Source organism: Lytechinus pictus, chromosome 3, assembly GCF_037042905.1.
Source record: "Lytechinus pictus isolate F3 Inbred chromosome 3, Lp3.0, whole genome shotgun sequence".
NCBI classification, from domain to species: domain Eukaryota; kingdom Metazoa; phylum Echinodermata; class Echinoidea; order Temnopleuroida; family Toxopneustidae; genus Lytechinus; species Lytechinus pictus.
This window is the reverse complement of record NC_087247.1, coordinates 36,330,517-36,346,655: the sequence shown is the minus strand read 5'-3', so window position 1 is coordinate 36,346,655 and position 16,139 is coordinate 36,330,517. Positions and strand designations below refer to the sequence as shown.

At 36.4% G+C, this 16,139-nt stretch overlaps 2 protein-coding genes across 4 annotated transcripts in view; one reads left to right on the top strand and one right to left on the bottom strand.

Annotated features, from left to right (window-relative positions):
- The window catches only part of LOC129257340 (ubiquitin-like modifier-activating enzyme 1), a 39,526-nt gene extending 32,533 nt beyond the window's left edge, over positions 1-6,993 (top strand). For all 3 annotated transcript variants that reach the window (XM_064096946.1, XM_064096945.1, XM_064096944.1), the window contains exons 22-24: positions 227-418; positions 2,236-2,429; positions 4,073-6,993. In XM_064096946.1, the coding sequence (XP_063953016.1) occupies positions 227-418; positions 2,236-2,429; positions 4,073-4,208 (522 nt within the window). In that variant the 3' untranslated portion in view covers positions 4,209-6,993. The remainder of the gene's footprint in view (positions 1-226; positions 419-2,235; positions 2,430-4,072) is intronic.
- LOC129257341 (uncharacterized) lies at positions 4,862-13,220 on the bottom strand. Its single transcript, XM_054895640.2, has 5 exons — positions 13,030-13,220; positions 12,156-12,356; positions 11,437-11,669; positions 10,065-10,880; positions 4,862-9,224 (listed from the first exon to the last, which is right to left on the bottom strand). Exons 1-5 carry the CDS (start codon positions 13,155-13,157, stop codon positions 8,440-8,442), a joined length of 2,163 nt encoding a protein of 720 aa, XP_054751615.2. The 5' UTR covers positions 13,158-13,220; the 3' UTR covers positions 4,862-8,439.
- Between the last annotated feature and the right edge of the window lie 2,919 nt (positions 13,221-16,139).

The following is a 16,139-nucleotide window of genomic DNA, read 5'->3' as shown; positions in this document are numbered from 1 at the left end:
TACCCTTTTGTTAATAATGGCAGTCTATCTGGGGAAACGGTCTGACCTCTCTTATCACTTGTGCGTTTACTTTGTAGAAAGTATGTGATGCTGCTTCTTATGTTAGGGACTTTTTTTTCCTCATAGCACTTTGAAAGCATGTTTAGCATTAATGAAATAGATATTTTCTTGATGTTACATTGTTTTTGTTTGTTTTATGCAAACTCTTGTTTTTGTACATTGGCAGACCAAGAAGATAGCTGGTAAGATCATTCCTGCCATCGCCACTACCACCTCAGTGGTTGCTGGGCTTGTGTGCCTAGAGCTCATCAAGCTCATCAATGGCAACAAGAAGATGGATAATTACAAGAATGGATTCATCAACCTGGCTTTACCATTCTTTGGATTCTCAGAGCCAATAGCACCTACCAAGATGAAGGTGAGGATGGGGGATACTTCAATCAAGGGCTTTCACACAGAATGTTAATAGAATTGAAGGAAAAAAATGTGATAGCATGTGTGTAACAGTTTTGTTCATCACCCAGAGTTGACATGAGTTTTAAAGGGAAAGTTTGTTGTAGAAACAGCAGAAAAAATATTGCCAAATGTTTGAGAAAAATCCATAGAAGAATAAAAAACTGATAAGATTTTATTTGCTTTGTCATGTCATTTGTGAGCAGCTTTCTTACATATTGTATGGCAAAAAATCAATGAAATGTAATTTTCTTCTAAAATTGAAATGGGTTTTACTTTACCTTCTGTATAACAATAGACAAATCATTCCACACCTGTTCCCAAAAAGTAAACAAAAAATTAGTCCTTACGAACCATTAAAAAAGGAAATTTATTCATATCGTATTACTTAAAAAATGAGACAGCTGCTCGTTTATGACATCACAAATACAAAACTTCAAATTCTAATAACTTAAATCTGTATTTTCCTCAAACCTTCACAATTATTTATTACTTTCGCTGCTATTTTTACAATAAACTTTTCTTCCGGGTGAACTTCCCCTTTAAGACCGATAGATGTTATGTATTGCTTTGTATATTTCAATGGCTTAGTATGGTCAAGTTATCTCATTATGCCTGGCTTGATAAGTCCCAAAACAGGCCAAGGAATATATATATATATGATAGGAAAGCATAATAATTCTCGCTACCCCGAATAGGAACAAAAATCTCATAATGCGCGAGACGAGATAATTTTCACTCCGTCGGGTCGTCATCACCACTTCCGGTTTAGAGTCATGCTCGCGCGAGGTTCGCGATACTGAGTTTTCCACCACGCTGAAATCGATGCCAATCAGCGTAATATGTACAGAGTATAATACTTTTTATTACATTTGGTCAGTTTTGATTCCATTTGAATTATAAATAAAAATAAAAAATATATTTCACGTGAGAATAATTTCTATTCATGTTTTTATTTGGTTATAAAAAAATCAAACAAATAATGAATATCTTAAAATTTTGCATTTAGCGACCGGCCTGACATCACGATCGTATTCAACTAGACACTAAATATATTCAGCATTCATTTCTTTCAATTTTTCGTCGACCACAAAATGGATAAAAATCAGTTTCGGAACTTAAAAAAAATCTTAACTGACAGATGAATACCGTGCAATGGAAAGCGTCAGGCAGAATTAGTGACTTTAGCAGAAAAGGCTGTAAAACTGTTAGTGAAAGAGAGGGTTGTGATCACGAACTTTCCGAGCGAAAGCTACGTTGTGTTGTTGTGCATGACGGCACTGTTGATCTAAATGGCAAAACAGTGCGTTGGACTTCCGAACAGGAAGTTGTAATACCGAAAAAGCTATCCCATAATGCAATGCACGTTACAGGGATTTTCCCGGATCTCGGCGAAATCGCTATTTGGGGTAGCGAGAATTGGCTTTATTACAGTATTCTTCAGTGCTTTGCATGAAGTCTAGTGTTCAATTCACCCTCTATAGAAATGTACACAACTATTTTGCAAAATGTTTACACTACATTCTCCACACCTGTCTCAACTTCTATGCAAAATTTTACATTGATGAGATCGTTCATACATATAGCTGAGATCTGAAGGAGGGGGGGGGGGGGGCTTTGTTAAAAAAAAAAGTTGAAATAGGGTTATTTTGTATACATCACCAATATTGTAGTCACAAAGAGGTTTGTTTGAATGTACCTCAAAATATCAATCGGAAGTCTGTGCTCTTGTTATTTTTTTCTTATCTTCAATTTTTTTTTGTCTTTTTCGTTGCTGTCCAGTATTATGACACTGAATTCTCACTGTGGGATCGCTTCGATGTGAACGTGACAAACAAAGAGATGACCCTGAAGGAGTTCCTAGATTACTTTCAGAATGATCTTAAGCTAGAAATCACCATGTTATCACAAGGAGTATGCATGCTTTACTCTTGCTTCATGAATAAAGCTAAAATCAATGAAAGATTGCCCTGTCGGTGAGTAAATTTTCGGGGGGGGGGGGGGGGGGCATTTTATGAAAGATGCCAGCACTGGCAAAACTGATAGCGCTGTTAAGTTTTGTTGATTATTTGGTTTTTTGTCTCGCCTGCGTAGCGGAGCGAGACATAGGTATCCCTATTTCCGGTGTCGTCGTCAACAATTGTGTTGTACACCCAATAACTTTCTATAGCTTCGAGGTGGGATCACCAAATTCATACCAGAGGTCCATCTCCTGAAGGCACAGGTCAAGTTCAAATATGAGTCAAATTGGAATAAGGTCAAAGGTCAATGAACTTTCCATGACTGGCACTGTGCTGTGTTGTACACATAATAACTTTGTACACCCAATAACTTTCTATAGCTTCGAGGTGGGATCACCAAATTCATAACAGAGGTCCATCTCCTGAAGGCACAGGTCAAGTTCGAATATGAGTCAAATTGGAATAAGGTCAAAGGTCAATGAACTTTCCATGACTGGCACTGTGCTGTGTTGTACACATAATAACTTTGTACACCCAATAACTTTCTATAGCTTCGAGGTGGGATCACCAAATTCATAACAGAGGTCCATCTCCTGAAGGCACAGGTCAAGTTTGAATATGAGTCGAATTTGAATAAGGTCAAAGGTCAATGAACTTTCCATGACTGGCACTGTGCTGTGTTGTACACACAATAACTTTCTATAGCTTCGAGGTGAGATTGCCGAATTCATAACAGAGGTCCATCTCTTGAAGGTGCAGGCCAAGTTCAAATGTGAGCCGAATTTGAATAAGGTCAAAGGTCAATGAACTTTTCATGACTGGCACTGTGCTGTGCTGTACACACAATAACTTTCTATATCTTCGAGTTAGGATTGCCAAATTCATACAAGAGGTCCATCTTTAGAAGGTGCAGGTCAAGTTCAAATGTGAGTTGAATTTGATTAAGGTCAAAGGTCAATGACCTTTCCATGACTGGCACTGTGCTTTGTTGTACACATAATAACTTTTCATATCTTCGAGGTAGGATTGCCAAATTCAAACAAGAGGTCCATCTCTTGAAGGTGCAGGTCAAGTTCGAATGTGAGTTGAATTTGATTAAGGTCAAAGGTCAATGAACTTTCCATGACTGGCACTGCTGTGTTGTACACACAATAACTTTCTATAGCTTCGAGGTGGGATCGCCAAACTCGTAACAGAGGTCCATCTAAGTTATATAGCATACATGTAGTTTTGACATGCAGTCTCTTCATGACTGCAATATGCAGGTGAGACAACGCTTGGCGTTTGCCTTGTCTTGACTTTGAAGAACTGTCCACGAAAAAAAAAAAATTATTTACAAAAAACTTGAACATGCATAACATGAAATCGTTGGTGAAATTCATTGTCACACAATCCCATTTGCTCTGCAAACGAACTTACGTTAGTAAATGATTGATCCAGCCTTTTGACCTTACATGACTGCTCCTACCTTTACTTCAGCTGAATGATATAAGTATAGACAGAATATATCATGAGCATTTCTAAGTAATAGTATTTATGGTATTAATGTGGGTTTCAAGAAAAAGGGAAATAATGAATTCTATGAAGGACACTTGTTTAATGATTGGAAATACTCTTTGAAATAATATTTGATTATGTCTGCTTTGATCCATGTGTAGAATGTCCGAGGTGGTGACCAAGGTTTCCAAGAAGAAGATCCCCAAACATGTGAAGAGTTTGGTCTTTGAGCTATGCTGCAATGACAGAGAGGGTGAAGATGTAGATGTGCCATATGTTAGATATACCTTCCGCTGAATGCACATCATTGTCAATACCAAGCTCTCTTCTATGTCTACTCCATGTATGAAATCATTTACATTTAAATGTTTATTCCTTGTCTATGATTAACAACTGAGGAATGTTAAAATATTACAATTAATTATAACTCTTTGTACATGAATGATAAACTCACTATTATCTTGAATTGATATGATTGATTGTATTTAAAAGGGACCCAGGGCTTAATACCTAACCATGAATCAGTGAAAAAAAAAAACAATCTGGTGTCCAAGATATTGCAAAAGAATACACAAATGGGTACCTCCATCAGTTTATTACGACTACTTGTGTCAATAGAATGGGGCATTCAATAAATAAAGAGGTTGATATGAAATCCTTAACTAATGGAGGTTATTCCATGGGGTGGGCCAACTTCACAAAAGGTTTGTATGAGTTCCTTGTCCAAGTGTTAGTTTCTAGGGGCAAGGCCATGAATATCAATAATTTAAAACTTAAATGAAAAAAAAATCTATACTGTAGGATGCTATGTGATTATAAAGACCAGATTTGATAGTAACAGGATGTTTTTATTTGCTAATTGCAAAAAAGGCTGTACTGTGAAGCAGAACAAATGATTAGAGATGGTTTTAATTAAAATTTGACATGTTCAAATACTATGCACTCATATTGCTAGAAAAAAATCAATCAATTTTATTACAGGAGCATTATATTACAAACATGTAACTGTCTTATTTATAAATATTTAGATTAAAAGATTACCCCTTTTTGTGTGCATCTTAAAGTATGTTACTGTGTGAAGAAATGAATGATTTTGTTTCAGGAATAGACATTGAAGACCTGTTTTGAAATGAGTCACTGTGTAGATAAATAACATGCGAAACATAAATACATGTAGTAAACTGTATATTTAGAAATTGCCCAACTTTTTCTTTTCTTTTTCTCAGATAATGGTTTTGTTCTCAATGAACCATTCTCAATGTTAAGTATAATCTACTCGCTCATGTGGAGTTGAAGTTAGATTTTTTTTTTTGTATTATGTTAAATTGTCTGATGATGAAGTGTATCAGTCAGGTAGCATACACAATTATAATTATACAGTCATTAAAGGTATTAACTGTTTGTAATGACTACAATTCCTTAAAGTATGTAGCTCTGACCCCCCCCCCCTGCAATACATATTGAACCTAATTTTGTTGTTGTCTTGGCAGAGACCTTGTAATAACTCTTCCTGTTAGTCTGTAATATTTGTTACATTTGAAAAAGGTTTTTGTTACTTGGTCTCACACTCTTGGTACAAATGATCCTTGGGTAATACCACATGTGTGTTGATGGTGGGGCCAAAAGTTTATATTTCATGTTTTATTGATTGCGAAATCAAGCGAGACTCATGATTCAAGCACCACATTGTCTAGTCCATATCAAAAAGTTCAACCCTATCTAGGCCCCGGGGGAGTGGAGACCCCCCCCCCCCAGTCAACGATTCGCGCAATATTTTCGCTGTGCAGAAAAAATGTTACCGTGCAACTAGCGGACTTTTTACTTTCAAGTCTTGCGCACCTTTTGATTCAAGATTTGCAATGCCTGGGTATGCAGTTCCGAAATTACTTAACATTTTGTAAGTGCATGTCAGACTGAAAACTGCTCAAAATAGTAATTTTGTGCGTTTTCAACCAGTTTAACTGTTATAAATGGATTTATTTTATGCCGTTTATGATCTGAAGAGTCCCCAGCAAAGTTTGTCAAAAAAAAACAATAAGAAATTTATCTAATATCACAATTTTTTCTACACCAAAAATTAGCACATCTGGAGCTTTATTTATAATTTTGTATACTAATTACAAGCAATTTGCATGAAATAAATTGCTGAACAATTTTGTAGATTATGGCCCAGACAAACTGCGTGCCAAATTTTGGTGCGGTCGACGGCCGAGATCTCAAGGGGGGTGTGAGCCCCCTCCCTCGGCAACATGATCTGCCAAAATACCCCGGCCTAAATATGGTTTAACGTTCTCAAACATTCTCAAGTAGTTAATATAATGGAGAAAAAATACAGAAAGGGTCCATATGCAAATATGTGTGCATACCAAACTGCCGCTTCTGTAGATAGTGCCACATGTTGAAAGAAAATGTGTCCTATAGAAGTTTAAATATTATTGTTAATTCGATTGATGAAATCAGTCCTATGTCATGAAATTAAATGCCTGACATAGTACATTGTTTATCTGTCTGTACCCTTTAAATGTTTTTGAAAGAGCTATATGAAAGCTGTCCTGATGTAATCAGATAAGTGAAAATAAAATTGTGTTGAATGTCACAAGTTATTTATTGGTTAGACATATATCTAGGAAATCAATATGAGAACCTTCCGTCATGAATATATGTGTTCAGCTGAGTTCATAGACACAATGTAAAAGCAGTATTGTTATAATAGAGCTCAATAATAATATCCTATTAAAACAATAGAGAGGCATATAAGTAAAATCTTGAAAAAATTGGAGGTAATTTTAGCTAGTATCAGTGGAATTATCAATTATGATGTTTACTAAGATACTAAATAACTCGCCCAACACCAAAAGCATGAAAAAAAAGCGTAAATTTGTGCCTTAATTATTTTGGTTTTCTTGTTTTGTTATGTAATTACTTCTGCACCCAAAGACACAACCGTGTACAACAACCTTCCAGCATATTGGCTGCGTACCATTGCCTCCTCAATATTGTATATTTTGTGCTAGATATAACTTTTTTTTTGTCTTTGTCTTGACTGTATTGTGAAAATGAATAAAAGCCTCTGTGGAATGCACATTTTGTTGAGTGATTAGTTTCATATATTGTCCACTACTGAGCCTCGTCTATTTTTTAATGAAACAAATGGATAATGCTAACAAATACTTTAAACTTTGGAGTATACAGTCTATATAATCAGTAATTATATAATGGACATCTTTGATGGATAAGTGTTTAGTGAAATAGGGGTTATTTTGTCCAATTTCTATATTTAAATGGCAGATACTGGGTGATGATATGTCTCGAACCTTCAAAAAGGAGTTGAAATAATTCCAGCATGATTTTCTCGTATGCACATATTGGCAATATTCATTCTACATATCTGGTGACCTTTTTTTTAATCGATAATTATTAACTATTACTTTGGATATTCTTACCTTGAAAGATTTTTTGTCAGTTTTGAACTATAGCTTCAATAAATCTTGAGCTTCATTTTTTAACATGTCCAATTTATATGACATTTTTGGCAAGATTTTTTTTTTCTGCAGCATTAAGGTTGAGATGATATTCATAGTTCCATACTAACTTGGACCACCCCACTTTTTTGTGTGATTAAATTTCCTTTATTTTGACTTGCTCTTGGGCAATGCCCTCTTGCAAGAAAAGATCACCATAGTTTGCTTCATTTCAATTATTCAGCTATCATCACTTGAATCCCTGCACAAAAATGACCTTCAGAACATAAACAGATCTAAATAGGAAATGGGTCATGGCTACTGTAGTCCCACATCTTAATTGTTGTTCCTTGATTTTAGGAGAGCGAAAAACACAGACCAGGGCCCCGTCTTACAAAGAGTTTTGATTGATCCAATCAATCGTAACTATGGAAATCCAGCAGTGTCATAATTTTTTCTACAGGAAATTTGCAAAATGTCCTTTGTAAACAAAGGAGAATGCACCAAATTGTCAAGAAATCAATGGATTCATGGATATACATTCATATCTAGAAAATCTTTTGAACAAACATGCATTTTATAGGTTGACTTTGCTGGCTTACCATAGTTGCGATTGATCCGATCAATCGCAACTCTTTGTAAGACGGGCCCCATCTTACAAAGAGTTGCGATTGATCCAATCAATCGTAATTCTATGGAAATCCATCAGTACAGGAAATTTGCAAAATGTCCTTTGTAAACAAAGGAGAACACAACAAATTGTCAAGAAATCAATGAATTCATGGATATACATTCTTATCTAGAAAATATTTTGAACAAACATACATTCATCTATATGTTGACTTTGCTAGCTTTCCATAGTATCGATCGGATCAATCGCGACTCTTTGTAAGACGGGCCCCAGGCCTTCCCACTGCATAAAACGTGATGGAAACATTGATTTTGATTGGTGTTTGAGCCCTGTTTTCTGATGGTAGTTAAATCTTAGTAGTAAGTTTTTGTGCGATAAAACCCTGATGCCTCTACCTTATTCTTAGTTCCCTGGTGCGTACGTATATTACACAGAATTACTTTTCATTAGGAGGTTGAGTCTTCAGCATGTTATCAGCTTTGGCTCTTTCTTGACGAACTTTCTCCTGCATGAGCTCTATCTCCGCCTCTTGCTTCCTTCTCGTCAGCTCCATCTGCTGCTTTGCTGCCTGTAACTCCACTTCAAGTAGCTCTCGCCGACACCTGGCAGCTCCTGCATCCTCTTTCGCTTTCTCCACTTCATAAAAGAGCAGATCCACCTGTGCTTTTCTCTCTTCATCAGCAAAATCATAGCCAGTTCCTTCCTTGTTTTCATGTTCTTTCAGGTGTTTGCTCTCTTCAAAGGTGCCACGAGGATCTTCGGTTTGGTCAAGGTGGACATCAATATCCTGATCCTTTGGATCCGTTTCCACAGGAATGAAACTGTCATCCTGCTCCATGATATCATCCTCTATATAATGTGGTTCTATCTGCAACATTCCATCTTCATTTTTGTCGTGTGAAGTAGATATTGATTCGGCAAGAACAACCTCACCAGTGTTTGTTTTTTCAGACCGATTTCCATCCACAGATTCTCTTTTATTTCTACTCGCCTGCAAGATGCCATCATCATTACCTTCAGGGACTATTTCAGTTTGTGTTCCCATGACTATGGAGATCTTTCTTGGCTTCTTAATTGAAGAATCAGTACTGCTCTTTGACCCTTTGCCATTTTCCTGCTGAATATGCTTATGAGCCCCTCTTGGTGCTCCTTTCCCTCTCAATTCATCTCTTTCAGATCTGGTTTGTGTGCCTATTGAAGAAGTCTGTTCAAGATCTTCATCTGTAAGAGAGTAAATCAATAACATTAGCTTACAAAAAACGTAGTTTTCTAAAAAATGCTGATACTATAAAGGTAATTTCAGTCTAATTATATGTTCATCAGACAGAGAGAAAGACTACTTTGAAGTACAAACGGGAGTGATGCAAGGGGATACTCTGACACTGATTCTCTCATTTATTCTCATAGGCAAAGGCCTACTCCATGCAGGAGAGACCGATGCAAAAATATTGGTCTACTTCTGAATGTAGTGAAGACAAGGGTAATCTTGTGTAAATACAGACCATCCAAGCATCTGCACAAAAAACAGGACAGAGCTTAAGGTTAAGACTATTAATATTTTGGTTCCTAGATAGCTTCTACAGAACAGGAAGTAATACTAATTATAGAGCTGTGGCATGGACATACATAAACATGTTTGACGATCTACCCTGAAAGATAGCAGATTTTTATATAGCAAAGGTTGAATCTGTTCTACTTTGTGGCATAGAGGCTTGGACCCTATAAGTGCAACATGAAAAAGCATTGGATGGTATTATGTTAACAGTGAGTTGCTTGGGATGTTTTGCGGAAGGACCACACAAAGCTTTATGACACTCAAACTATTAATAAAGATCAACGTGTAAACCATATTCCTGTAACAAAATTTGGGTCCTATTTAAAAAGAAAAAAAAACCTTAGGAAGTCCCCCAATGCATAATCCTGAAATAGAAGATTAATATTTCTTGAATGACTATTTTTCAATTGCATTTATTATTGCAACTCATCCTGCAATGGACCCCCTTACAAACACTCTTACTTGGTAGCATTTTGTTAAATATAAATGAGGCACAACACACATACCTTCCGTTTTGATAATGATTTGAATTTCTTCCACATCCTTGTCATTTGTTTCTTCCCTTCCTTTGTGTCTTGCATTGCTAATAGTTGTGACGTTTGATATGATGGGTCCTCCTGTATCAAGAACAGACTCAAGGTCAGCCATACTATCAATGGATCTCACTTGACTAACAGTCTGGTAAGTAATAGACGATTCATCAGCTGTTGATTCCGGAGCAGACCCATGATTGTCCTCTGAATGCAGAGGTTGCAATGACACATCTAAACTGGTAGCTTCGGCAGAAGTGCTGTAATGGGCTTGAGTGTCATCAGGCCTCACTTCAACTGCCTTTCCCAAGAACTCTCCAACAGTGATGGTATTTGACATCAATCGTTGTGGCATAGGAGGTGAGAACTGCTCCATTTGTGACAAAATGGTGCGTGGCTGCCCTGCTACCGGCCGTGATCTGTTTGAACTCTGTGCAAAGCTCTGCGATACTGTTATCATCTGAGGTTGTCCCTGAATGTTACTACTACGCTGATCTGCTGATCTTAAATCTTGTATGAGGTATCCCTGATTTGTTCTCAGTTCGGATAATCCCTGGACTCCCCTAGATTGTGGGTCATCTACTGATCTATGTATTCGTACAGGCTGCGGCTGTCGTTGGCTGTTTCTTTTGTTCTGTAGTACAAACTGCCGCAGATCAGAGTCACCTTGGTAGTTGGAAAACTCCTGTGCTGGCTTTGTAACATGATACCCCCTCCGTTGTGCGTTATGTGGATTGTATCCTCCTTCCTGCTGTGTACGCTGCTTTACAGCCTTTTTGACCTTCAGTTGAGCTACAAAAAACAGTCAACACAGTAGAATCAAGCAATATAATAAATGTAGTTCTTTAAATATTGAAGAGAATGGTTTAAAATTCATTCCAAGTTTACAATAACTCCTTCCGTCAGCATACCCACCCCCATCCCCCCCCCAAAAAAAAATCACTGACTACAAACTCATAATTCAATCAAGATGCAAATGTATTGTAAATATTTGAGCAGTTTCTTATTATTTTTCTGAAGAAGTATAGGCCACTGGATTGACCAATTCTGAGATCATTCAAATGCAACAAGAAAATAGACTGACATTGCTCTATATAATGAGGTATGGGCACGTGCAAAGGAGAGATGACGAGTCTGTTTTAAGAAGGGTGTATGGCATTGATAAGGGTGGCTTGAGTAGAAGGGTATGATTAGAGAAGATAAAAGATGATATATGAAACTGGCAAAGTATGGGGATAGGGATGAAGAAGCCATGACCACTCTCAATTTAGTATTAAATAATACCTGATTAATAAATATTTTTATAAATTTTTATGACTACTAAAATCAAAACAAGTGGCATACATACTGGAATTGCTTGTCCTGCCATGGTTGGATTTTCGACTGGTAAAAGATCGAGCGTTGAGGAGAGTTGGGGTGCTAGTGTTTCTGAGCCTGACTGGCACATTTTGTCTTGACTTAAAGCCCCGAGAGGGCGGCCTTGAAGAAGAGCATTCTAGTCCAAGTTGCCGTCTCTGTGCCACTGAAAATTGTGAACGTGCCTTCATATTCATCCAACACTTGCGGAGTTGAGAGGCGTCCCTGGCAATGGGGAATATAAAGAGGTTTTTTCAATAATGAGGGGAAAAAGAAAGCCTGGAAAGAAAGGCAAAACAATGCTTCTTTTAATAATTCAAATTCTCAAAAGAAATATTAATATCCATACCAGATCTTTCACACAAAGCTCATTTTTTTATGTAATACTGGTGGGTGTTTCATAAAGCTGTTCGTAAGTTAAGAGCGACTGGTGATCCTTTCTTATGGTAAATGGTACATTAAATTGGCGATGGTTTAGCGCGTAAGAAAAGTTCACCAGTCGTTCTTAAAGTCATTCTTAACTTACGAACAGCTTTATGAAACGGCCCCCTGGTAACTTTGCCAGTGTCATATCCATTGGGATCATAGAAATATTTTTGCCTATAAAAGGTATATCAAAAGTTTTTTTTTGCATATTCTTCTAAATAACCTTTATGGAACTATAGGTGGCTATATTGTTAGGTATCAACAATGATATAATTTTTGACTAACCTTTTACAGAACCCTGGTTGACTGTTATACTTTTCAGTTATCAAATGCCATGCTTCTGAGGGAGTCAGGTTTGATGGCCGCCACTTCATACCAGCGTCCTTTGAAACTCTACGATCCAAGACACACTTGTACTCTGAGATGAGGGACACCAGGGCATTCCGCTCTTCCTGACGGAAATTAGTCCTTTTAAGAATGTTGGATCTGAAAGTAGACAAAAGCTTATATGATTTAGTAAACCAATTAAATAGGGATTCATACAAGTTCTTTTTACAACTGGATCATGTGAAGATAAACACATTTCAGGTTATGACTGTGGTACGTATGCAATCCAGTAGTTATTAACATGATAACAGGGCTCAAAAGACAGTCTTGGTAAGGGATTTCATTGAATTACCTCTGGATGGCAAAGTAGTCATAATAGTAATGTCTTACCAAAAGGTAGTGGTAAATATTTGGGAGCAAAGGGGTAGCATACATGCCTAGGTGAGCGCCACCTTTAAAAAAGGGGGAGGGTAGTTCGGGGAGGGGGGGGGGGAGAAAAAGACTTGAAAGTGGAATTTGATGAACAACTGAAGCGATTAAAATTTATGGAGTTTTCTTTCCTGGGTATTAAACATAGTAACAAAACATTCATTTAAACTTAGATTATACATAAACTTAGTTTATTATCTAAAGAATGTTTCCTTACTACACTAACGCTAATTGAAATATAGGAACTATATCATTTGCTGCTATGTCAGGATAGCCTATATGGTAAGCTTTCAGGTTGTCCAGAACTCGTGTTGAAAGTATGTGCATGATTTTTTTTTAAATGTTATTAATATCTTCTTGTCCCGGTTGAATGTAAAGGGTTGCAGATATAAGATGAGATTACCTATTTTTGGTGGCATCGAGATCAACCAGTTGATATGAAGACCCACTGCCTTGATGATTTATCTCAGAAGATGATGACTGGAGTATTTCTGACTCTTGCAGAGGATCAATGAGGACTTGCTGTGTCATGTTGATTATATCCTGGTTCAAAGATCTTCAAATCATCCACCAAGTTACTCCAACTTATCACCTGGAATAGAGCGGGGGAAAAATCAAAATATAAATTAATTACTATAGTTTGGAATAGATCATTTTTATTGTTTTTAATATGAATGAATTTATAATTAGTCACCCCATACCTATTAAGCTACTATACAATGAAGATTACCCTAATTAACAACAAAGAATACTGAAGAAGAAGCTCCTTCAAAATGTAAACATATACAGGAAAAACACGCTAACAAACACATGAAGGCTCCTTTCTTCTTGTTATTCAATGTCTGTTACCCTTTTCGTTGTCATGCTTGAAAAAGAGTGGAGAAATAAATCTGAAACGTATATAACCTCTCATCAAAGGACAAAACGTAATTTAGAAAAATGCTGGGGATGTTTGAAATTAATTTTAGTTTACTTTGATTTGTTTCATTTTATATCCTAGAGGTCAGATCCAGCTGTCACAAACAACATGAAGTCTTGTTTGTCGAGGGTTAGCCAAAATGTCAAAAGAAATTGCAATCATTTTGATTTAATTGATAAAAATGCAAAATATATGAAAAGTGCACACCATTGTTAGTGCTCACTCAAGTGTTATATCCGGGCATAGATCGTACTGGCATCTGATGCATGTATATAGGAGAGAGTTGAGAGACCGCCCAAGATATATAAGAAAAATTTTCCCCATAATGCAAACTTTAAAAATGCCAGGACCTTTTCAAAGTGTAAACTGTTATTTAAAGTATAGTGTAATTGGTATAGCCAATCATAGGTGGATCCAGCCCCCCCCTTTTTTTTTGGCGGCGCAAAAAAAAAGGGAAAGGAGAGGAGAAAAAAGAAGAAACAAAAAGAGGAAACGACTGAAAAAAGGTGAGGGGAAGACTTGGAATATTAGAAGAAAAAAATCTTTCATGTCACTATAAAAGATCTTCGCCCTCGCTTTTGGGAAAAATGAAATTTTAGCCATAATATGTATTGGAGTACATGGAAGAGTAGTCCTTGCCTTACATCACTATGACATCCCATATGCGGCCAATTTGAAGTCTCCATGGGTATAGTGATTACCAATATTTATAACTTTTAAAAATTTATAACTTTCTTGTTGTTTGTCCAATATTGTTCAAACTTTCACCTATCAACTTGTCTGATTTTTCTTTTTCTAATAAAAACAAGTTTTTATTTGGGTTGGATTCCCCTTTAAAGAGGTACTCCGGGCCCGGACTCCGGGCTGAAAATATTCATTAAGAAATAGGGTAAAATTCACAGAGCAAAATGCAGAACATTTCATGAAAATCTGAAAACAAATGGTGAAATTATTGAATTTTATAAGTTTAGCAATATATTGTGAAAACATATGCATGACCTCATGAATATTAGGTGGGCTGATGATGTCACATCCCCACAATCCTTTTTATGTTATTACATGAAACCACAATTATTTCATGTTTCATACATGTATGAATATGTCCCCCTTATAATGAATATGTTGCAGCAATGAATATTTAATGCACTTAATCAGTTGGCAATTCTATTCTTTTAGTTCTTGGAGGAAAACTTGAATAAACCTAATTTCATACATTAAAATACAAAAGAACAAGTGGGGATATGGCATCATCAATGTGCTCATTGAATATTAATGAAGGCATGCCTAGAACTGTTCCACCGGAATGATACAAATCTTTAAAAATACCATAATTTTGTTATTCCTTGTCCGATTTTGATCAAGTTTTTCTATATCTGTTCAAATCATATTATTTTCAGCCAGGAGTACCCCTTTAAAATATCCGGCTTTGACAAATTGATTTCAAAAGAGCTCTGAAAAGTGTCTCCTTTTATGATTTAATGAATATCATTTTTTAAGCTCGCGCTTCGCTTTATTGAAAATTTATTTAAAAAATTCTGCTCGCGCTTTGCGCTCACAGTATTCATTAAGGAAAAATACCCATTCTTTTCATGATTACAAACTATGAATAGAGTGTCCCATTTTTTACTCCTAAATCTCAATTTTTTTTCTATCGGACTTCGATCGTACTCTCATATCATGCCCATCTTGTTCATGATTAAAAAAAGTGCTTAGAATGTCCAATTTTTATGTCGGAATATAAAAAAAAATCAGTTTGCGCTTCGCGCTCACATTATTTGATTGTAGAAATATGTATCGTTTTCCTTGGTAGCTGCATCAACACGTCCCATTTCGATCAGGCCAGTATATCACAAATTTCAGCTAGCGCGAATCAGTTAGTTACAACTTACATCTTGTTCACGATCACAGATATTGCTCAGAAAGCTCAATTTTCAGGACAAAATACATGTGATTTCCAAAAATTTTAGCTTGCGCTTCGCGCTCGCATGATTATACAAAATTATCTTCTTTATAAGAATAAAGATAAGAATTAACTGTTAAGACTACTCCTTCAAAGAAACCAACAAAAATCAGCTTTTAGATGCCGACCGGGGAAATGTGTAGGGAAATATCCCCCCCCCCCCCTAATAGCGAAAGCTGGATCCGCCCCTGAAGACAATGACATGAGACATGCAATGAAATTTCGTCATCATAACTGAATCAAGAGTCTTATGTAATCAATCATAAAAGTATACATTGCAAAACAAGGGGAATAATTATATCTCTTTAAGAGCCATTGGCAGCTATAGTTGCCCATAGCCCTCTAGTGCCACTGGCAGCTATAGTTGCCCAAGTAACTTTTTTTTGTTTAACCAATTTTACAGCCAGAAAATCAACACCATGTTCTGTGTTTTTTATGTTGTTACATTGGCAAGGAATTCACAATTGATTTTGTTTTATAGAAAATAGTGGTTTACATAGACATTTTTTGAGTAAAATGGCATTTTTGCATCATTATTTTGAAGAGTTGATTTCGGATATTGCCGCGATCTGAATCAATATTTCTCATATAGACACGTGTGATATAAAGGTTGTGTGTAGCAATACACGTACTT

Coding starts and splice junctions, on each gene's coding strand:
- LOC129257341 (XM_054895640.2), bottom strand. CDS start 13,157: ATGACACAGCAAGTCCTCATTGATCCTCTGCAAGAGTCAGAAATACTC. Junction 11,670..12,155: donor CAACCAGGGTTCTGTAAAAG/GTTAGTCAAAAA, acceptor CCCCATTGCCAG/GGACGCCTCTCAACTCCGCA. Junction 10,881..11,436: donor TGGCAGGACAAGCAATTCCA/GTATGTATGCCA, acceptor TGTTTTTTGTAG/CTCAACTGAAGGTCAAAAAG.